Source organism: Spinacia oleracea, chromosome 2, assembly GCF_020520425.1.
Source record: "Spinacia oleracea cultivar Varoflay chromosome 2, BTI_SOV_V1, whole genome shotgun sequence".
NCBI lineage: Eukaryota > Viridiplantae > Streptophyta > Magnoliopsida > Caryophyllales > Amaranthaceae > Spinacia > Spinacia oleracea.
In genome coordinates, this window is record NC_079488.1 from 95,870,322 (window position 1) to 95,894,144 (window position 23,823).

Here is a 23,823-nt window from a genome sequence, read left to right on the forward strand (position 1 = left end):
AAAAGTGTTACGATAGTTAATAACATATTAACATAAAAGATGTATATTCATGTCATAAAAATAAAAGAAATAAAGCATCAAAGATGTATACAACTAAACCACAAATTTATATATGTAATACTTATTTTGTCTGAACTTATCTTAACTTAAATTATTTAAAGAGATATTTTTTCAAAAACTTCCTTATAAAATTGATTTTTGTGAAAAACTACTTTATAGAAAAAATGTTGCAAGTAACTACCTTATAAAATTTTTATTTTGCAAGATACTAGCTTTCGTAGGATTATGAACATTAAATCATTTCAGGATTGACTTTACTATATACTTCCTCCGTCTTTTAATACTCGCAACGTTCCTTAGTTTCACGCATGCCAATGCACAACTCAGGGCCGGCTCCGACAATTTGGTGGCCCTGTGCTCAATACAAAAATGAGGCCCCATATTTTTTTTCCAAAGAACGACAACTACGGAGTATAAAAAATATTTCTACTCCGTATATGATTGATCAATATCAGCCCAAAACAAAAAAAACCATCAGTACATTGCCCCATTCCATTGCTATTAATCTCAAAGAACTGATGTAATTGGATCCAAGTTTTGTACCTGCTGGTACATCGAAGTATTATATCTCAATACAACTCAGACTTATCAAAAAAAAATATCAGCACAAATTTATTCAAAATTAGCAACCTTTTATTTTTATATCTCAATACCAACAATCATTCGCATAAATAAGCTTGTGTTTCATATGTAGAGCTCCCCCTTTATATAAGTTTAAATCTTCAGTTCGGTTATCTTTTTCAAAATTTCACAATCAAATTCATATTTCCTAATAGTATTAAGCATAATACAACAATTAGAAAACTAATACGATTACAATTGCAATTGGATTATGTCAAATTTTGAAAAATCAGAACTAAATTATACAAAAATAAAAGCAATAAAATCGTTTAAAGTAAGATAGACATACCTTGAATTGAACAATTGTCAAACGAAAAATAGAACAAATGAGCGCTTTAAACAACAATTCTTTCCCCTTTATAATGCAACTAATCGAAATTGCTATATTGATGAACTGGAAATAATTTAGTCAAATTAAAAATGTAAACCGGAGTAATTGGAAGTGCCATAATTTAGGGAATTAATTTTTTTGGGAAATCAAATCATAGGAATTGGAGAGAAGTTGAAGAAATTGTTAATGGGGATTTGGTTTCCACGGGGACCGGGGAAGTTATTTGGAGAAGGAGATGATTTTATAAAACTTATTTATTATACTCCCTCCGTATTTATTTAAGGGATACACTTGCCTTTTCCGGCCGTATTTATTTAAAAGATACACTTGCCATTTTTAGTAACTTATAAACCCCACCATCTAATTAAATAATATATTTACACCTCACCCCCACCCCTCACCACCTAAAATGACATGGTCCCCACTTGTTTTACTTATTAAAATATCTACTCAACCCCACTTGTTTTATTACTTTATTTCATTCAATTCTTCTTTTTAATACTCGTGTCCGACCAAGTGTATCTCTTAAATAAATACAGAGGGAGTAGCTGACAACAAATTTTATTTGGGCCCCCAAAAATTTGGGGCCCTGTGCTGTATATCCTATTGGACCTCCTAATAGCCGGGTCTGGCACAACTTTGATCATTTATATCTTAAATTCTCTTTATGCAAAAATTATAAAAAGTTGATATTTTGAAAATACACATTGAGACGAATTTAACAAGATCCCAGGTGACTATGTTTTATCTTATATGAAAAACACTAAAAATAGTCAAAGTAGATTATATGAATAGTGGCAAAAGTCCAAACGTTGCGAGTATTAAAAGACGGAGGAAGTATATTTCACGTGGTATCTAACTGAAAAAGGGTAATTACGTGGCACTTAAGATGCATATGGTAAAGGTCAATCCCAAAGCTAGTTTTGAGTCAACCTTCATACTTCGGAAAAAATGTAGTAACATAATTCTTTTTAATAAGATAGTTAATTAATTATTTTTTTATAAGGCAGCTTTTCGCAAAAACACAATTTTATAAGGTAGTTTTGACAAATTTATTTATCCGAAATTTTTTTTTGTCTAAATTAAACTTAATTTGTTTGTGAAATCTCTAAAAAAAAGTATTTTTTGAATTAATTTTATCTGAACTTATATAAACTTCATTTGTCTAAATAAGTCAAAATAAGTCGAATAAACCATAGCCTTATTTTGATTGTTAAACGTACTAATTAAGTACAGATATAAAAAAACAACTAAAGTTTAAGAAGACAATTTTTTCTCTCTCTCCCTCTTCTCTCAAAAACCTTAGCCTTCATTGTTTTGAATGTCTTTCATCGGTTTTTATCGGCGAAAAACCCTAAATTTTTTTCTTATTGCTTTCTTTTTGGGTTAAATTGTTTTTACCACTTAAAAAATTGACAAATTGTTTTTTATCACCTAAAAAAATAAAAATTATCTTTTATCACCTAAAAATAAAATAAAAAATTGTTTTTAACCACCTCTTAACCGAAAAATTGAAATGAAACGTTATGCGGATACATTTCACCGATTATATTTTTGATTTCCTTCCTTTCTCCCACGATTTTCATGCATATAAGCTACCATTTCCTACCATTTTTCCTTACTTCCCATTAATTCACATATTGTTTTCATCCATTTTGTAGTTAAGAGGTGGTAAAAGACAATTTTTATTTTTATTTTAGGTGGTAGAAAAATAATTTTTATTTTTTTAGGTGGTAAAAAACAATTTGTCAATTTTTATTTAACCTTCTTTTTGTTTTATTTATTTTGTTGGTTTGTTTTTTAGGTTTACAACTAGTGTGTGGCCCGGGCGATGCCCCGATCGCTACATTGAATAAAATTTTAGATTTTTCTTGAGCTCAATATTTGACGAAATGCATGTATACCTTAAAGTGAAAAACATTAATTAAGTTTTTCAACTACACAGACAGTCAGACACACTACGTCATTTATCATGCCAAGTAATTTTTCAATTAGATCATCTTACAATTGTATAATTTGTTTTCTAGTGGAACTAAGTGCTTCAAATTAATAACATCAAATTAGATATAAGCAGCCATGCAAGGTATTTCTATAGTTGATGCTTATGAGATTCATGACATCATGTTTCTTCATAGTTGTCCTAATTATTACTTTTTTATTTTTTTAAAAATATTCCATAGAAAATAAAAAATCAAATAAAAATTTAGTTGGTTTAGACTTCATGTTAACATTTATTTATAAATTAATGTGAAGAAATAAACCACAATTGGTGGTTGGTTAAGATGGTAATGAGAATTATCATTTAGACATGAGGTTTAATATATTAGTATAGATAATGCTTCCTTCTTCGCGAGGATCTTTTCTCCCTGGATGACAAGGTTTTTCTTTTCCTCCCTACGAGGGAAACTTTTCTTGTTTTTCCTATTGTCCAGGGTCGTCGCATATCACTGGATTTCCGTGAAATTGGTTGGTAGAAAATATCGCAAAAGTTATCAAATTGTCGAATGCACTCAGATGAATTAAATGAACCCCCTTACGACTATAACAAATTGGTAGATCGTCCCTTCGAAAATGTTGTATATTCTCACGGTATTTGAGAGAGATGTGCCAATGCAAATTTATTTAACGATCATAGCTAGTTTTGATGAAGACAACCTTTATTTGATCCGATTGGTATGTATTTGATGGATTCAAATTTCTTTTGTAGCATCTTATTAATGAAAAAAAAAACCAATGTTTAAGAACAATAATATTAGAGCAGTAGAACGCCTTTAGGGAATTATATTATGATTATAGTGTATCTGTTAAATTCACACTTATTTATCATACTCTGGTGTAGTGGTGGGTATTCATCCAATCCACATTTTCTTAACTTAGGCTAATGTTATACGTGGTACTAGCTACTTCATTGTTGGATTCTATAAAGTACTACATGTACGGATTAACATGCAAGGTACAGACTACCAGATTCCTTGTTGCCGGACTGCACTTCACTTGCCACGCCTTGGGCCTCATGTGTACCACAGATGCGGCCCCCATACCAACAACCTCAACACCCGCCATACCTACAACCTCCACCGTAGCCTCCTCGGCCACCACCATATCCGCCACCAGGACCATGGCCGCCGCCGCCATATCCATGGCCGCCGCTGCCTCCATATCCGCCACCAGGACCATGGCCGCTACCATAACCTCCACCACCATAGCCACCATGTCCACTATTCAGATTTGGGGATTCCATGGTGTTTGTCCCTTGGACATTTGCTGCACCATATTAAAAAAAACATGTTAATTACGAATTTACGATTCACTATATATACAAGAAGTATATCATACAAGTCAATGTAAAATTATGCTAACGTAATTACAAATTTACAATAATGACTTTGGTAGTAAATCTTACATGTTCCGTGGTTTTAGTTTACGAATCTTATTGGCTAGGTTTACAAATTAAAAATGTTGCCCAATAGCCCAACATCTATTTTGTGAACATAACATCACATTGACAAAATCCATACTCCCAGCATATATATTTCTATTTCTATTTCTACTCCGTATTTTTTTTAGGTGTCACTCCCTCCGTCCCTTAATACTCGTACCGCTTTTCTTTTTAATATAGAAGTTATGTATGCTAGCCGTATTTTTTTTAGGAGTTACATTTACTTTTTTGGATACGTAACTTCTATATTAAAAACTTACACGAAAGGTCTCCAACCCCCATTATTTCTTTCTATTTTCATGGCGGACTAACGGCGTGTCATTAGTAAGGGTAGTTTGGGTATTATATTAAAGGTGAGGGGCATTTCGTGAAAATTGAGGGGTATTTCATGAAAAATCCGAATTATTTATTGTAGTAAAAAGATGATGTAAGTAAGTGCACAATAAGAAGATAAATATTAATATAATTGGAAGTGGGGATCATGACATGCCAAAAAAAGAAAATAATGAAATATATATATCCTTTAATGAGATACGACAGTTTATAAAAAGTGTATCATTTAATAAATATACGGATAGAGACTCCGTAACATATTTCATGGAAATTTTGGTACTAACATATTTCCTCAATATAATTGGAAGTGAGGATCATGACATGTCAAAAAAAAGAAAAATACGAAGTATATATCCTTTAATGAAATACTACAGTTTATAAAAAGTGTATCATTTAATAAATATACGGATAGAGACTCCGTAACATATTTCATGGAAATTTTGGTACTAACATATTTCCTCAGTTTCTTATTAATCAGCAAAATTTAATTTTGACATTTATATTATTCATATGAGTTCATTTGACTTTCTTTTATGATTTATGTTTAAGAAAAACAGTCATGTAACACTTTATTAGATTCGTTTTAATGAGTACATTTAAATACCAATTTTTTATAATTTTTTAAAAATATTACTCCTTACGTTCCTAAATAAGTGTCACTTTTTCATTTTTGGCGTTCCTTTATAAGTGTCACATTTCTATTTTTGAACATGTACTTTTCCCACTTTTCTACAAATCATAATTACTTTTACTTACACATTCTACACTTTTCCACTTTTCAATCCCCACATACACTTTTATTTGTACTTTATGCAATTAAACAATTATCTTTATCCTTTCCCCAATAAAAACATTCACAATCATTAACTCTTACACATTTTACAATTTTCTTAAGCACCGTGTCGAAGCCCAAAAGTGACACTTATTTAGGGACGGAGGGGGTAATATTTAAAATTATGCATTGACAAACGTGTGTAAAAAATTATCTTTAAGATTAAAAAAAACCGATAATGTATTTCATAATGATAGATAGAGAGCAAGTTTCGATACTAACATATTTCATGGTATCCTCCACCATAGCCACCACCTCCACCACCCTTACCACCGTGTCCACCTTTAGAGCCACCTCTTCCACCTCCTCCATAACCACCCTTGCTACCTTGGCTTCCACCACTGCTACCTCTATGACCACCTTTGCCTCCCCCCGAGCCACCTTTTCCTCCTTGACTACCTCCCCCTCCTCCATAACCACCTTGTCCACCACCGCCTGTGCCTCCTTGACCGCCACCTTTACCCCCTTGTCCTCCTCCTGATCCTCCCTGGCCACCGCCTCCACCACCTCCTTTACTTCCTCCTCCACTTCCACCTTGACCACCACCTTTACCTCCTTGTCCTCCTCTTGATCCTCCCTGGCCACCGCCTCCACCACCTCCTTTACTTCCTCCTCCACTTCCACCTTGACCACCACTGCTACCGCTATGTCCTCCAGAGCCACCCTTGCCGCCACCTCCATATCCACCTTTGCTTCCTCCTGAGCCACCTTTACCTCCTCCGGTTCCGCCATGACCACCACCGCTACCTCCTTGTCCCCCTGAGCCGCCTCCTTTGCTTCCTCCCGAGGCACCTTTTCCTCCTCCATGACCACCTTGTCCGCCCCCACTTCCGCCTTGACCACCACCACCTCCTTTGCTTCCTCCCGAACTACCCTTCCCTCCCCCATGACCACCTTGCCCTCCTCCGCTTCCACTTCCGCCTTGTCCACCACCTCCACTCCCTCCTCCTCCTTGACTGCCTCCACCACCTCCATAACCACTTTGCCCTCCTCCAGTACCACCTTGTCCTCCGCCTCCTTGTCCCCCTCCGCTTCCACCTTTCCCACCACTACCTACTTGTCCTCCTCCTCCGTATCCTCCACCCCCTTGTACATTATCATTGATGATCTGCCCATCCACTATACTCTCTATATATGCAAAAGATGCGCATTATGCAAATTGAACGTCAATTTGATATTCATTAATTTACATATTACACCGATCAGCTTAAAATAAAAATCATTAATTAAAAGCCCATTTATGCTTAATTATGAACAAACCTTTTTCCGATGTGGCCTCACTGTTAATATCTTCAGTTTCATCCCCTGCATAAATTTATAATAAGGTACCATGATCATCATTTGTCATATAATAAATTTAGAAACTAATTGTATAAATCGCTCTATATTTATGATGGCATATCATATCATAACCTTAATTAGTCTATAGTCGATACTACTCTTGTATGTAATTGTGATGTAACTTAATTTTATAGGGATTATAACGATGCGACAACTATTATCGGTAGATTCGAACATATTATATTATATTATATCACATAATATCATATAATATCATATACGGAGTACTTACGCTTGTGTATTTGATTAGCCGAATTGGTATGAGCTCGAGCGGGCAAACAGACGAGGACTGCGAAAGCAAGCAGTCCTACAAAAACATAAGCCTTAAACTTCATCGTGTTCAATCAAGATATACAAACTAACTAAAAGGATATGATCGAGTTAGCTAACTTTAATTTTAGAAAGTGTAGTGTTTTAATTTACTGATATTATTACACTAACTTCAACTATGAAATTTATAGAGGAAATTTATGGGACAAAAAAACGGATTGCTCTTATCTGTATCTGGTCCACAATAATATTCGTGCGTACCCAAAATCAATTATTTTCTTTATCACTCTTTTAATGTACATAGTGGCCTCTATTGTTCATATTAACTATAATAAATTAAATACCAAAATTCTTAGATATAGTAACCATTTTTCAAATTATAGTAACCGTATGGTTTTAAAAGTGAATTATGACTTAAAATTAAATTATTCAAGCACAGATTTGTATCAACGACATTAATTTGATTTTTTTTCCAAAATAATCATAAAAAACAGACCAAAATAAATTAGGAACAATTTATTGACCTTTTTTAGGGCATTTTCAACAATAAATATAATATATCCCTCAAAAACAATAAAATTAGTATAGGATCAAGTCTATTTAAGAATTACGATTAGATTAAATTAAATTAAATTAAATAATAGTGCTTTGAATTCTGCTGCGCCCTGTAATGCTTGCGGATATAGATGGACCGATCAACATATTCTGCTCAATTTCGGATTTATCATATGCTCTTGTTTTTCCACTTTGTTTTTTACGACTACCACTACTAGAGTACTAGTAGCTACTTAAAGTTGTGTCAACAGCTTGGTGTTTCATGTTATACGTGGCTAAAAGTGTCTTCTGAGAGACACGTGCCATGAAAAAAGCTTTTGCGTAATCCCATTTTTAACAATGCTAGTACCGTTTTTTCATGAAATGCTCTTGAGGTTTGCAATAATGCACCAAATACCTCTGCGCGTTTTAAAATTCATATAATACCCCTATTTTTTCCAAACTGTTCATAAAATACCCCTATTATGACTTTCCGTTAGTCCTCCGTTAAGTCATGTTTATAATTCATAAAATACACCTATATATAAAGTTATTGCATAATATACACCAATTTATAAAGTTCTTTGCACCAAATACCCAAACTCCTTTAAAACTGCAGAATTTGAATTCAACGGCTAGTTTGAATTTCTAATTTTCCTAGCAATGAAGTAGAACCGTTTGTAACAAATTTCCAGCAATAAATAGGAATTATATTCCATAAAAAGCCGATTAATTTGCAGAGTAGCTTTACAAAAACTCTGATTATATTGCCATTGCCATTACATTTGAAAGTCTATAAAAGCTCTTGAAAATTCAAAGTAAGCCGGTAATAATACCCTTGCAATGAACATTTACAATCACTCTTGTACTACAATGCATCACATTCTTGGTTACCTTGCTTGAGCCATTTCCACCCTTAAATAGAAAGAACCACACCGGTAGAACGCAAATTAGTCATGCAGTCCCAATTGGTCGAAGATATAGGTACAGCTAGCGTCCAGAGTCTCTAAACCGCATTCATTTCGAGCACAATACTTCAATGCTCCCAAAAGCACCATAGGTTGCGCAATTGATATGATCATACATTCATACTGTCGCATCCACGAAACTCAACCTAAATTCTAACTATACAACCCAAAACACAAAGAAAAACCACAAACCTAATCCTAAAAAGAAATCTCCTTCTGAGTTCTAATTGCTTGAAAATTATCCCTAACATGAGTAATAAAATTGGAAAAACAAAATTACAGAACAATGAACAATCAAAATTGTCAATAATAAGCACACCACACTCAATCTAGCTTCAATTCATTATAATCCAATAAATCAATAACATTTTAACAAAATATTCTGAAATTTTAGCCGAAATTTTATAAAATTTTAACTGGAAAACACTAAAAATTACCTGGTGCACCGCAAACTGAGGTCATTGCAGGATCTATCACACATTTTCTCTCCCCGTTATCCGTTTATAATTATGCAATTCAACTTCCTGGTCATTATTTTTGCACAAATTGTTCAACAATTCAACGAAATTATAAGAAAAATTGAATCAAACCAAAGATAAAAACACAATTGGCAATTTAGCAGCTCACAACTTGAATAAATAAAGAAGGAAAGTTGAATCAAACCTTCATCCTCGTCATCCTCAGGCAAAGGGAAATCAATCCAAGTCTCAGGATGCATAGCATGATAGCAACATCCCTAGCAAACGACCCGGTCTCAAAACCCTAATTTCTCCCACCGAAATCGCCGCCGAATTCACCCACCATGACCACGCCAACAACAGACGTTTCTGGTGTTGCCCCTCCTCCGTCATCTCCGCCCAACGATGGTGGAAGCTCCTCTTCCTCCGCCAACCCGATTTTTTCTAATTCTCTCTCCTCCGCTCCGGGATCAACTCCTCCCGCCGTCTTCTCCTCCCCTTAATCAACGCCTCTCACCTTGATGAAATGTCACTCGTCGACAACGCCAATGGAGGAGATAGAGAGTTGACCGGGTCACCGATGCCATCGACGGTGCACCAGAGAAAGTCAAATCCTGACCGAGGTTGGCGACGGTAGCGGGGGCTAAGATGGTGACGGGGTGAGGAGTGGTGTTGGTTCAGTGGGAGGAGAGAGAAAGTTTGGGTGGGTTGGGTGGGAGAGAGAGAAAGTATACAGATGAATGGGATTTAAGCCACATAAGGGTAAAAACGTAAATTCCTACTAACGGAGGACTAACGGACGTTAAATCCAAGTGTATTTTATGAACAGTTGGAAAAAATAGGGGTATTCTATGAATTTTAAAACGCGCAGGGGTATTTGGTGCATTATTGCAAACCTTAGGGGCATTTCATGAAAAAACCGATGCTAGTATTGAAACCCGTACGATGCACAAATATATGAAAATTGATAAACCCGTGTATATATTTGTTTTATTATATGATCACATTTAAATGACAAATTTGCTAAAATAGAACTTTTATAGTCCAATGTTTGCGAAAATGGACCTTTAAAAAAAATATTGTATAACACACTTAAACGTAAACTAAGAAATTACATTTGTCAACGATTGTTCTTTCCTCGTGAATACTAAAAAGAGTAAAAACGAGTGCTGGATAGGATTATGTGCTTGTGACCAGCTAGCTGGTGGGTTTGTTCTAAGTAAACGTTCTTTTCATATGAATAATTCGGTTGATTAATATGCGTACTTCCTCCGTATCTTAAATATTACACCATAATTTACTTTACGTTTTTCAACATATTAACTCTTAATATCTCGAATTATGTATAAATAAAAATTATAAAGTTTATATGTAAAATATATATCGATACGAATCTAACAATATCCCACATGATTATGACTTTTCTTATGTATGAATCACTAAATATGATCAAAGGTTTAGTGTGAATAGTGTAATTGTGTAAAAAACAAGGGCTCTGTTTGGTGATTAGCGGTTAGCTGTAGCGGATTGAATTAGCAGTTTTGACTAGCTTATTGAATTAGCAGTTTTGACTAGCTGATTGGATTAGCAGTTTGTATAAAAGTGTTTGGTAAATAGCTATTAGCTGTTAGCTGTTTGAATATGTAAAATGACAAATAAGGACATTGTCATATTGAATTGTTTAACTTAAAAGTACAAATTTTTATTATGATAGATATACATGTAAAATATATTTTTGTGGAAATAAATGTACTACATATATCATGAAAATAATTAAACAATATTGCAAAAATAATATTTACATGTTTGTGCAAATAATTAAATAAATAAATATTTCAAGAAAAAAAATCCAAAATAAATAGAAAAGGGCAGTACATAATAAGAAAAAAAATTGGGAAAAAAAAATTACAAGGAAGGATTCTTACCTTGGATCTACTATGGAGGTGAAAGGTTTCGTTTTGAACCGTAGGTAAGAGAATGAAATAATGAAAGCAGTATGATGAATTAATGTAAAACACTAGGTTGTTGAGGACAATGTGGTAAATTCACGTTAAAATCCCAATCCTCTAATGAAAAAAGCTGCTCTCAGCTACTTTTTGGATTTAGAGGTTTGAGAAGAATCAACTATTCCAAACCTCTAACAACCAAACACTCCAATTAGAGGTTTTGAAAGGTCAAACCTCTAAATTGCTTCAATCCTCTAATTTTCTACCAAACCTCTAACAACCAAACACCACCAAGATGTTACGATATCTATGGAACAGAGGAAGTATTTGTATCCTTCTGTCTATGTTTGTTCTTCTTAGGTTTATGCCGAATACTTTTCTCTCTCCCTCTTCTCTCTCAAACCCCAGCCTCCATTGTTGATTTAAAGGGACTCTTAACGATTTTTACCAGTGGAAAGTCCCCGATCTTTATCTTTTTGCTGCTTTTTCTTTATCTTGTTTGTTTTATTTTTAGGTTTTTAATAACTTATCCTCCTTCCGCGAGAATCTTTTCTCCCTCAAAAGACTTTTTCTTGTATTTTTTTCCTTTTAATAGTCCATGATCGCAAATCTTTATAGATTATCGGGAAATTTGTTCATTTTTACATAATTATACGGGATTGTAAAAGTTATTAGTTTGTCGAATGCAATTATATGAATCAGATGAAAACCACCATCGCAACTGCAAAATCATTAAACTGTCCCTCCGAAAAGGATGTATATATATTTCTGCGATATGTGCGAAAGATGTCCCATGGTGCAAGATCTTCTCAACGATCGTAGTTTTGATGAAGGATATCATTTATTATATATTTATTAGAATCAATTTTCTTTTGTAGATGCCATATGACTATTTATTAATGAATTATTTTTACTATACTATCAAATACGTGTTCTTGTTACTTTGACTTTTTGTGATGAAAAGTTTCTATTTCGATTGTAACCTTATCAATATACCTTTTTATCTTAGATTTAGGACAACCGAGGAAAATATTCCAGATAAAAAACAATAGACTTAAATTAAAAAAACATCCACCATCAGCTAAATATAAGTATATACTACCTCTATTTATAATGATCCTTACGATTACTATTTGTATAAATATTAAAATAAAAGAGAAAGAGTATCTAAAAAGCAGGTGATTGAATAAAGTATAGATAAAATAAGATAGATGTGTAAAAAGATTGGTGGATGTAAAAAATGAATGAAATGGGAGAAAATGAGTAAAAATTTATAAATGATGTGGAATAAAAGAGGAAAGATATGATGGTATATTTTTATGTTCAAAAATAAAATACAATACAATATAAAAACATTAAGAGGCAGACTAAAATGAAAATATAAATATCATTTGACTCGTTTCCTTAGAATACTGCAGCATCACTACTTTGAATTGATATTGTAACACATACGTAGTATATACAACTTTCATTATTTATATATTTCATTATTTCTTTAATTCTTGATCAGTAACCGAATACTCTGTAATGCAGAGTACTATAAGAACTTTGACTCTATATTCAAAAAAATTGAAATACTTTGGCTAAAATGTTTGCCAAGATATAATTTATACTTTTTTTAAAAAATCTTAAAAATTTAAGATTATGAATAATAAATTAGTAAAAATATATAGTCAAAGTTGGTGTATGAATAATAGCAAAACTAAAATTGTTGCAATTTGTATGAAACAAATGAATTTTAGACTAAACCAGTATGAAATTAAATATTTCAACCTTTGTTTTCATGTTCTAGATTACTATTCACGTATTATAGTATAAGCAAAAATTAATATATGTGATCTTGTCACACTATTCATATGTATGTTCCGTCATATAAGTTTTCATATTATTACTCACATGAGAGTATGAGACGGTCCAAGTTATTGCGGATTCAAAACCTAATAATATGAAAACTGGAACATTTTTAAATTCATGGAGCATGTGGATAATGTAAACGTCTTATTGTTGCAATATAAATGAAACAAAAAATATATCACAAAATGTACCTGAAAATTCATGAAAAAGACAGCCTTATCTATAAGATAACTGAAAAGAGTACAAGATATACAAGACAATCTGTTTCTAATACTTCTTCATACATAAGTTTAAGATTTGATATAGAGGACATTCTCATCTTATTATTCTTATAATTTTACATCTATTTACTCCATTTAGCCCATATATATTAGACCTACATGATACTACGTTACTTAAACCCAAGGTGCGTGCGCCAGACTTGCCGCTTCATTTCTAGTTATACTTGTGCTTCAGTCCTGTATTTCCCACCACGCGCCTCATCAACCATTTATTCCGGCTAAACACGATAAACCATATTAGTGTGAGGATTAATTTTAAAAAATATGACAATTTATAAAAGGAACAAAAATAACTTTGCTCAAGGAACTTGAAGTTTAAAACTAGCTAAGTGCTATCCGATATAAGTGCAAACACTTCCTCCTCCTATGGGATTTGTTTACGCGATATCAACATTAAAAAGGGTAACACAATGAACATGCATCAATCTTCGGATTCAAAAAAATGAAACTACGTAGTATATTCAAGGAAGATACATACATTTAGAGGACACTAACCATTTTAGTTCAGTCCTCCCCCCCTGCCACCTCCAGAGCCTCCTCTACTACCTCCTCCACCTTGACCTCCTCCTGAGCTGCCTCCTCTACCTCCACCTTGGCCACCACCGGAGCCCCCTCCTTTACGTCCTCCTTGGCTACCTCCAGAGCTGCCTCCTCTACCTCCTCCTTGGCTACCTCCAGAGCCGCCTCCTCTACCTCCCCCTTGGCTACCTCCTCCACTTTGATTGATGTCTAAGACTTCTTCTTCGCTTCCACCTCCTCCTCTGCCTCCTCCACCACCACCCCTTCCTCCTCCTTGTCCACCTCCACCGCCGCCTCTTCCACCTCCTTGTCCACCACCGCCGCCTCTTCCTCCTTGGTTGATGTCTAACACTTCTTCCTCGCTACCACCTCCTCCTCTCCCTCCACCACCTCTCCCCCCTCCTTGCCCACCGCCGCCACCACCTCTTCCTCCTCCTTGCCCACCGCTGCCGCCTCTTCCTCCTTGGTTAATGTCTAAGACTTCTTCCTCGCTGCCCCCTCCACCTCTACCTCCACCACCCCTTCCTCCTCCTTGTCCACCACCGCCTCTTCCTCCTCCTTGTCCACCGCTACCGCCGCCTCGTCCTCCTTGGTTAATATCTAAGACTTCTTCCTCGCTGCCACCTCCTCCTCTGCCTCCTCCACCTCTTCCTCCTCCCATTCCACCACCACCACCCCCTCTTCCTCCTCCCTGTCCACCACCACCACCCCCTCTTCCTCCTTGGTTGATGTCTAAAACTTCTTCGCTTCCACCTCCTCCTCTACCTCCACCACCCTTTCCTCCTCCTTGTCCACCACCGCCTCTTCCTCCTCCTTGTCCACCACCGCTGCCGCCTCGTCCTCCTTGGTTAATGTCTAAGACTTCTTCCTCACTGCCACCTCCTCCTCTGCCTCCACCACCTCTTCCTCCTCCCTGTCCACCACCACCACCCCCTCTTCCTCCTTGGTTGATGTCTAAACCTTCTTCGCTTCCACCTCCTCCTCTACCTCCACCACCTCTTCCTCCTCCTTGACCACCACCGCCTCTTCCTCCTCCTTGACCACCGCCGCCACCCCCTCTTCCGCCTTGGTTGATGTCTAAAACTTCTTCGCTTCCACCTCCTCCTTGACCGCCACCGCCTCTTCCTCCTCCTTGACCGCCACCGCCTCCTCTTCCTCCTTGGTTGATGTCTAAAACTTCTTCCTCGCTGCCTCCACCACCTCTTCCTCCTCCTTGTCCACCACCACCTCGTCCTCCTCCTTGACCACCACCACTACCTCCTCTACCTCCTTGGTTGATGTCAAAGGCAGGTACTTCATCTTTTCCTCCACCACCTCGACCTCCTCCTCCTCCACCTCTTCCTCCACCACCTCCCCTACCTCCTTGGTTGATGCCTTTAGTCGTGTCTTCTGCAATCTCCCCATAAACTACGTACACATAATGCATGCAACATGCAAAAAGAAATCATTAAGTACCTCGATCATAATTAAAATTATACTTCATTTTATATTATTAGTTACATTACTAAATAAATCCACATAATAATATAATATAAATGTATAAATAATGTATGCTCACCTTTCCCTAGTGAAGAAATGAAGAGAACCGAACCAAGCAAAAGACCAAGCAAAATGAACGTCTTAAACGTCATACTCTTTTGTCTAGCTATTTTTTAAGTAATGTTTTTGCCTTTGTTGTTGCAAATTGCAAAGTAGTACACTTGATATACTGAAAATAGTAACGTAATGGAGTCGTCAATTTATAGGGCAAACAATTTGGGTAAGTATTCGACACTTAGACAGTACACTTTGTCGTAGCATGTGACGACACCTTGATGTTAAGTTGTTGGGGTTTTGACATTTGACATTGTTGAGATTGACACGTGGTCATTTCGCATGTCAACATATCACCTTGGACGTGGTGACTTGCCCATGAGCAACTGCGACACTACTTCAATTCACTTTGCTTATTTCCACTATTCCATCAATTCATTTGTCGTTCCATCAAAATGTCAATTCGGTGGGATTATTCTTTTTTTAGATTTATAGCAACTTTGATGTTGGGAAGTTACGTGAGACAAATAAAACAATTAGGCATTTTTTGTGATTTGGTAAATCCTACTCCCTTCGTCCCTTAATATTCTAACCGGTTTAACGGTGCGGAGTTTAAAACATTTGAATTGACTTATTCATTTAATGAGTGTTAGTTGATAGTGGTGTATTTTTTTTAATATAGTTAGTAGGAAATGTGTAAGAGGTGGGGAGTGGTGAGTGGGGGTGTGAATTTTTAAATGATTTTTTTGTAGGGAATAGGGGTGTATGTGGGGTTAGTAAGTAAGTGTGAGAAATAATATAATATTAGTATATATTTCCATTTATAGAAGCGGTGCAAGTAGTAAGGGACGGCCGAAAAGGAAAGCGGTGCGAATAAGGGATGGAGGGAGTACTTATTTTCTACTCCGTATTCCCTAGTTAACGTACATAGTATATTGTAATTAGAGGAAAGTTTTTTTTGTTTTTTTTATCCAAATGAGTTACTGGGGGGATGTTGATTATACTTCTTCAGCTTCTAAATGCACGCAATATATAATTTGACTTTTCAAGTGTTTAACTATTAAATTTTGACTTTAAATTTTAACTAATGTATTAAAATTATGTCATATATTATGTAAAAGGTTGATAAATTTGTCTCAATATGTAAGGAGTATATATTTTCTGATCTACTTATTGACCCTTTATAGTTTTATTAATAATATAATTGAAAATATATATGGTTAAAGTTAAACATTAAAATTGACAAGTACGTACTACCTCCGTTTTAGAAAATTCTTTACGCTTTGGAAAATGTGTCCAAAGTATAAAAACTTTGATTGTAAATTCTCACCATTATATACATCAAAACGTTACATGTACGATCTTGTTACATTGGTCTCGGGATGTATTTTCAGAATATCAAATTTTTATGATTTTTTGACTTACGAAATTGGATATATTAGTAGTTAAATATTGCATTGGAGTCCGTGCAAATAGTAACTGTAAAGATCTTTATGAAACGGAGGTAGTATTTGATAATGGAGGAAATATGAAAGCGGATTAGTATTTGAATTTTGAATTAATTTTGGCGTACATTAAAAGCTCATGACCCGCCCCATTTATAGCTAATGAGTCCCATTAATTAATATTCCCTCTATCTCAAATTATTTCCACCAGTTTGAAATGACATGTTTTTCAATGTGCACTTTAACTACCAGTATCTTGAACTACCTATTTCCATCAGGAAATTCATACGTTTAGCCTGTAATAGGTTAATTTGGTCACGAGTCGGGTCTAGTGAGGCAGACCCTTAATGAGACAATTAGTTTTTTTTGTTTATTTTCACTACAAGAAATTGTACCATTTATGACGGGAAATCCCGTCGCTAAAGGCCAATATTCGTTGATTAATGACGAGATTTTCTGTCGCGAAACCATCATAAAAGGAGACCGTTATTAATGGAAAATCTCGTCGTTAACCCGTAGTAAAAGACAACAATTGTTCCTGTCCTTGTTTGGTTGTTAGTCCCGTTGCAAAAGACTTTTGCGACGGGATTTTTGACTTGTCGTTATTAGGTTGTCATTAAAATACAAATTATTGTAGAGTTTAACGTAATTCCTAAATTTGAGTATTTGTGTATTTGTTGTGGCCTTTTTTTTTTTTGCGAATGTGCCACAAGGGCAATATAAATTACAAATAGAGGTAGAGAAATTCGAAACTGATACCTATTATACATATGTCCTCGGTCTTAGCCACTAAGCCAAGACTTTATTGGTGCATACGTATTTGTTATGGACTTGTGCGGTTATACTTTCTATTGGGTTTGCATGTATACATATTACCTTTGTATATATATTTACTTAAATGAATTGGAATTGATTGTCTTGAACGTTCTTTGACCGACCCATAAGACCCACTTAACATTGATCCGACCCCAACCCACCCCACCCAGGCCCGACCATTTCCCGACCTGTTAAATAGGCCTTGTTAGATTGCAACCAACTCCTTGTATACAAGTACAACATTATTTATTTTACGGTTATTTCATGAAATGCCCTCGAGTTTTGCTGTAATTCACCAAACGCCCATCAAATTTCAACAATTCATAAAATACCCCTCACTATCCGTACAAATGCCCACCATACCCTTACTAATAACGTGCCATTAGTCCGCCGTTAGCTAAGTTTCTAATTCACCAAATGCCCCTAAATTCAAACTTATTTCACCAAATGCCCCCAATCTCAAACTTATTTCACCAAATGCCCTAACATGAAATTTAGCTAGTTTTGTTGTTCCAACGGCTAGTTTTTTTGTATGAAAAGTAGCCGTTGGTTCTGGTAGGCTATAAAAGCCCCCTTGTTGGGTTGTTCATGTACTTTTGTTGTTGTTTTGCTTTGGTTTTCTAATCTTATAAGATTTCTATCATGAGTTTTGTTTCAAAATCATCTTCCACACACAATGAGTCCACATATATTAGAGTACCTAACAAATTTTGTTATTGTGGTAGGAAATTTGTCATCCAAAGCTCTGATACAACGCTCAATCCACAAAGGTTGTACTACAAGTGTGATCCTTGCAACAATCTAAGATGGTGCAAGGGAGTAGTTGAGCAAGAAAACAGGGGGCAGCAGCTCGAAGGACAACACAGGGGAAGCTTAGACGAAAGAGAAAGTGCTGAAAACAGGGGAAGCAATAATATGCAAGAGGAATTGAAGCAAATGAAGAAAAAGCTAAAACAACAACAAAAAGTAGTTAAACTTGTAATTCAAATGGGGATATTGATGTTTGTAACCCTACTATTTGTAATCATGAAGTAGACACAATGAATAAGAAATAAAATCACATTTCATAATTGTTGTTGCATAAATTCCACAAAATACCAAAATGGGAAGCATATCTGTTTTTTAGCTTCACTTACAACACATCTTTGCACTAACTACATCTGTTTTCTACTTAATGAATATGTGCAAGATCAAAAACTACCCAAAAAACCCACTGTGCTCCTAAAACATTCCCCACCTCATGCTTGCTTTGATGTCTTCCCTTTTGGTGCTGCCTTGGATGTGCTTGCTCCATCATCACCAGTTTTCCTCTTCCTTGTTGAAACCCTCTGTTTTGGTGGTGCCTTGGAACTGCCAGTGCCAGACTTGCAAGTCCTTTCATTGTGGCCCATCTCCTTGCATTTGCTACACTTTACTGAAGTGTGCCTCTTCCTCTTCTTAGCTTCCATGACACCCCTCTGTAATCTCCCGTAAATTTATAAAATTATTAATATATTTTAACGTTTAATTAATTATATTCAGATGAAATATATATATATATATATATATAATGTATATTATTTTATTGAATGTATTATTTTATTGAATGTATATATTGAAGGAAATAATGCCCTTGGTCCAAGTATGCATTCTATGTTAAGTCTAATAAATGCGGTTCAGTATTAATTAACAAGTTAATAATTCAGTGAGATCAAGTGAGCTGAATGCCTAGCTAGAGGCCGCTTCAGTTCAAGTGGAATTAATGATATTAATCCACAGCTTACTCTTGACTGAACCCGTAGGGTCACACAAATAGTACGTAAACGGATCAAGTATTTAATGGCATTAAATACTCCATCTATGAATATTCGGAACCGACGGATCTTGGTTTCAGTGGGAGCTAAGATCGTCACAGGCAAGAAATGAATACTCCGGAAACGATGATATTGCCGGAAATGGAAATATGGATCGTATCGGAAATATGAATATTATCCAAGTCGTAGATGTTGCCGGAAACGGAAACATGGTACGTATCGGAAAATATTATTGGAAATGGAAATATTACCAGAATCGGAAATATTACCGGAAACGGAAATATTGTCAGAATCGGAAATATTACCGGAATCGGAAAATAATTCCGGAAACGGAAATATTAAATATTTGTTCGAAACGGAAATTAATTCCGGAATCGGAAATGTTAAATATTGTTCGTATCGGAAATAGATTCCGGAAATGGAAATTTAATCGGAAGCGTATCGTACGAATTAGCATCGGACGAGGCTTGCCGGACGAAGGCCCAGCACGAAGCCGGGGCCATCGCCCAGCAAGCATGCGCGCCACAAGCCCAGCCAAGGCAGCGGCCAGGCCTACCGCAAGGCAGGCCCAGCGCGCGCCAAGGGCCACGGCTGCGTGGGCCGTGCTGCGCGGGCTGCTGCTCGCACGCGCATGGGCAGCCCTTGTGGCTGCCGTGTGTGTGTGAGTTTGTGCTCATGCGTGATTCCTGAATCTACAAGAGTCAGTGTATGATTAAATTTCTATTCCTAATTGGATAAATTAATTAAATAGAATTCATGTAGGATTCTAATTCCAATTAATTCGCATCCTACTAGGATTACGATTCCTTTTCCATAACTCTATAAATAAAGGCCTAGGGGTCATAATTTATACACAAGTTTCAAAGTATTCAAAAGTGAGTTTTTGAGAGAAAATTAAAACACACATCTTGCTCATAAAGTGCCGAAATTTTCTAGTACCTTAAGGGCGATTCTAGTTGGTCAATCTTAAGGCGGATCCGGACGTACTGTGGACTATCTACGGAGGGACGACACTTGGAGTCCTAAAAGACTTGTTCTTGTTCGGCTCGGGCGCAGCTAGGGAGGGCACGCAACAAAGAGTATGCATCTAAATTATGCTATATGATTATGTGTAAATAATATGTTGTCCTGGGTTAATGGTTGTTTCCGCATGATCTATGTAGTGTCATATGTATCATAATCCAACAGTGGTATCACGAGCCCCTTATTATTTTCATAATCTAAATTGCATGAACATGGTTAAATATTACAAATTTGCAAGAATTAAAGGGGGTGATTAATTTTCGTAATTGTTAATTAATTGCAAATTGCGTTTATTTAATTATATGTACGCAGTTTTTCGGCAGTTTCTTCATTACTCATCCGAATTGAGTGATTTTTGTGTCAATTCCGCATGTAAAAGGCATTCTAAAATTTTGACAAAAATAGTGTTTTTCTGCCGAACCCAGAATTCTCAAATTCGAAGCCTAACTATGACTTTTCGAAGGTTTTAGTTTTTCGAATGCAAAATTTCGTAAATTTAAGATGTTAAATTAAATATTTGCGATTCTTGTTGATAAATCTTGAATTTTTGATTGACCTACTGCATATGTTTAACAAGTTTGAATGCCTAGTCTTGTTAATTATGCAATCTAATTTGTAATTATGATTAATTTGTTGAAAATTAGAATAATTTAGAATTAATTTGATTTTCATAATTAATTGTAATTTAATTAGAAACCTATGATTAAAAACCACCATAAAAATTGTAAATTTACGATAAATTTTAAATTTTTATGACCTAGACTTGAATCCATATCAATCGGAAATCAATTGGATAATAAATTTTCGATTTTTTCGCCCTAAAATTATGAAATTAATAATATTTATTAATTTGTCATTAATTTTAAATATAAATTTTAAATTTTTATGCGATTCGTTCAAATAACTTGCACGCACGAAGCAATGGACGCTTCGTGTTACCCTTAAGGGGTGTTGTATAATGCGGGCATGCGACGACGAGCAAGGGAGCTCGTCGCCCGTGCGGCACGAATGCAATGAGCAAGGGCGTAGTGCACGAGCACAAGGCAGCAGCCCTGCCTTGTGTCGTGTGCCACGAGCAATGAACGAATGGGCATGGGCGAAGGGCGAGCCAAGGCAGTCGCGTGTGGGCAGCAAGCGAGCTGCGCCACAACGCGCGCTGCCTCGCACAAGTGCGCGCAGCCTCGCGCGCAGCGAGCGCAAGCTCGCGTGCCACGAGCGCTGCGCCCAGCACTGCTCGCGCGCGCAGCGCGCGATGTCGCTCGCCCAGCGAGCGATGTCGCGCCCCAGCGAGCGATGGCTCGCGCGCGCAGCGCGCGATGTCGCTCGCCCAGCGAGCGATGTCGCGCCCCAGCGAGCGATGGCTCGCGCGCACAGCGAGCGAGCCAGCGCGCCCAGCGAGCGATCTCGCGCACGCACTGCGAGCGATAGCTCGCGTGCGATGGGGCGCTGTGCGGAGGCTTGCGATAGGACAGCAGCAGCTATGCGACGAGCGCATGGGCTGCGCGCACATGGCCAGCAATGGCTGTGTGCGTACGGCCCATGGGCGTGCAACGCGTAGGGTGTTTGCGTTACGATTAGATCGTTTTGAATGTTTAATTTGAAAATTTCAGTTCACGTAATTTTAATTAATTTTAAAATTAATAATTTGAATTAATTTCTTGGATTTTAATTTTGAATATTATAATTATAATAAATGGAATTTATTCTAATTATTTTACTAAAATTAAAATCATGAATTAATTTAAATACGACTGAGATTAAATTAAATTTTTGGATTCAATTATAAATTTATATGAGCTTTAAATTTTAATTAAATTTGTATGTTTCCGGTTAGACTAGAAATACAATTTTATGTTTAAAATTAGTAAAGCATATGAATTTATTGGTTTGAGTGGGAGCGCTTTTTAGTCATAAACTCTTGATTAGGTCTACAAATCCTTAAGGTTAAAACAACTCGATTAGAATTAATAAGGACTGAATAATTGGTAGATTATTGGTGCCCTTGATTAATTGCTGCAAATGTTTACGTGATGCATAATGTGTTTTACTAACCAGCTATGTGGGCCATTCATGATAATGAATGGGTGAATGGTATATATTGTATATGTACTGTTTTGCAGGTTATGAAGTGACTAGTATGGCCCAAATAGGATAGAAAATATGGTCTGCGTACCATTAATTTGAATGTAATTGGTCTAAAGCACCAAAGTTATTTTTCAATTCAAAATGGTCTGCGTACCATCAAATAGTTGTAATTAGTTATAGCTTATCCTATTTGAAGAAAATGGTGCCTCCCACGGAGATTTTCAAGACGGACTTTGAAGTCAAAGCTTCAAGATGAAGTCGGGCCATACTAGATCACAAATATCTTATGCATGTTTTAAGTTATTTATTGCTTTAAATATGTCTTAAAATGCATGAGATCAAAAGCTTGATTATGTTGCATGATTAAGGATTTTAGTTCACTTAAAATCTAACCAACATAGTAAGAGCCTTAAGTTCCAAACTTAAAAATTGAGTTAAAAGGTGCCATGCCAAAATATACACTTGCTTGGATATCCTTTACATCAATCTAGTAATAGTTTTCGCTCAGCGAGGTGTTACTTATTGGTCCTAAAGGGGCAAGGTACACAAATAATTGTGAGTACATGTTAGTTTTGGTGAAACTCAACGATATAAGTAAGGAGTCCTTTTATGTCGTGGCAAATTCGATAGGTTTACCTAATAAGTTCTTAGACGTACCTATCAACCAAGAATAGTTTCTAGACTATTAGCAAAAGGCTTTTGCTTACCTAAGATGTTCTAGGATTAAGTCGACAAACTGTGCTTAGTTCTTCAATGATTTTAGGATCTTGGAATCATTTTATTCACACCTGCCGGAACACATAATTTGAATAAAATGCTTAATAAACATTGAATTATGCATGTATGCTAGAATTTAAGTTTATTAAGAGAAACTGTGAATGGTTATTTATTTGTTTATTCTTTTCAATTGTAGTTTTTAATATGGCAAACAACAATTCATTCAACATTCGATCAATTCTCGAAAAGGAGAAGTTGAACGGGAAAAACTTCCTTGACTGGCAAAGGAACTTGCAAATAGTTCTTATGCAGGAAGAAAAGGAGTATGTCCTAGATGAGGCGATGCCCGAAGCTCCTGGCGACGGGGTCACTCAGGCTGCCCTCAATCGTTGGATTGATGCCAACAAGGATGTGAAATGTCTAATGCTCGCCACCATGAGTGCGGATCTGCAGAAAACGTTCATCAACTCAGATGCTTTCACAATCATCAGTGAGTTGAAGAACATGTTCCAAGATCTGGCTCGAGTCGAAAGATTCGAGACTCATAGGCAAATTCTTGAGACCAAGCTTAAGAAAGGCGAGCCCGTAAGTCCACATGTTCTCAAAATGATTGGACTCATTGAG

At 36.1% G+C, this 23,823-nt stretch overlaps 2 protein-coding genes and 1 long non-coding RNA gene across 3 annotated transcripts; all 3 read right to left on the minus strand.

Moving 5' to 3' along the window:
• Positions 1 to 3,770: 3,770 nt before the first annotated feature.
• Positions 3,771 to 7,368, minus strand: LOC110800271 (glycine-rich cell wall structural protein). Its single transcript, XM_022005576.2, has 4 exons — positions 7,190 to 7,368; positions 6,877 to 6,921; positions 5,839 to 6,744; positions 3,771 to 4,276 (listed from the first exon to the last, which is right to left on the minus strand). Exons 1-4 carry the CDS (start codon positions 7,290 to 7,292, stop codon positions 4,062 to 4,064), a joined length of 1,269 nt encoding a protein of 422 aa, XP_021861268.2. The 5' UTR covers positions 7,293 to 7,368; the 3' UTR covers positions 3,771 to 4,061.
• A 1,081-nt stretch (positions 7,369 to 8,449) lies between these two features.
• Positions 8,450 to 9,689, minus strand: LOC130467107 (uncharacterized). Its single transcript, XR_008927272.1, has 2 exons — positions 9,393 to 9,689; positions 8,450 to 9,253 (listed from the first exon to the last, which is right to left on the minus strand). It is a non-coding gene; the product is annotated as an uncharacterized lncRNA (long non-coding RNA).
• Positions 9,690 to 13,767: 4,078 nt separating this feature from the next.
• On the minus strand, positions 13,768 to 15,418 carry LOC110780087 (glycine-rich cell wall structural protein-like). The gene is made up of 2 exons (XM_021984517.2): positions 15,346 to 15,418; positions 13,768 to 15,194 (listed from the first exon to the last, which is right to left on the minus strand). Exons 1-2 carry the CDS (start codon positions 15,416 to 15,418, stop codon positions 13,768 to 13,770), a joined length of 1,500 nt encoding a protein of 499 aa, XP_021840209.2.
• Between the last annotated feature and the right edge of the window lie 8,405 nt (positions 15,419 to 23,823).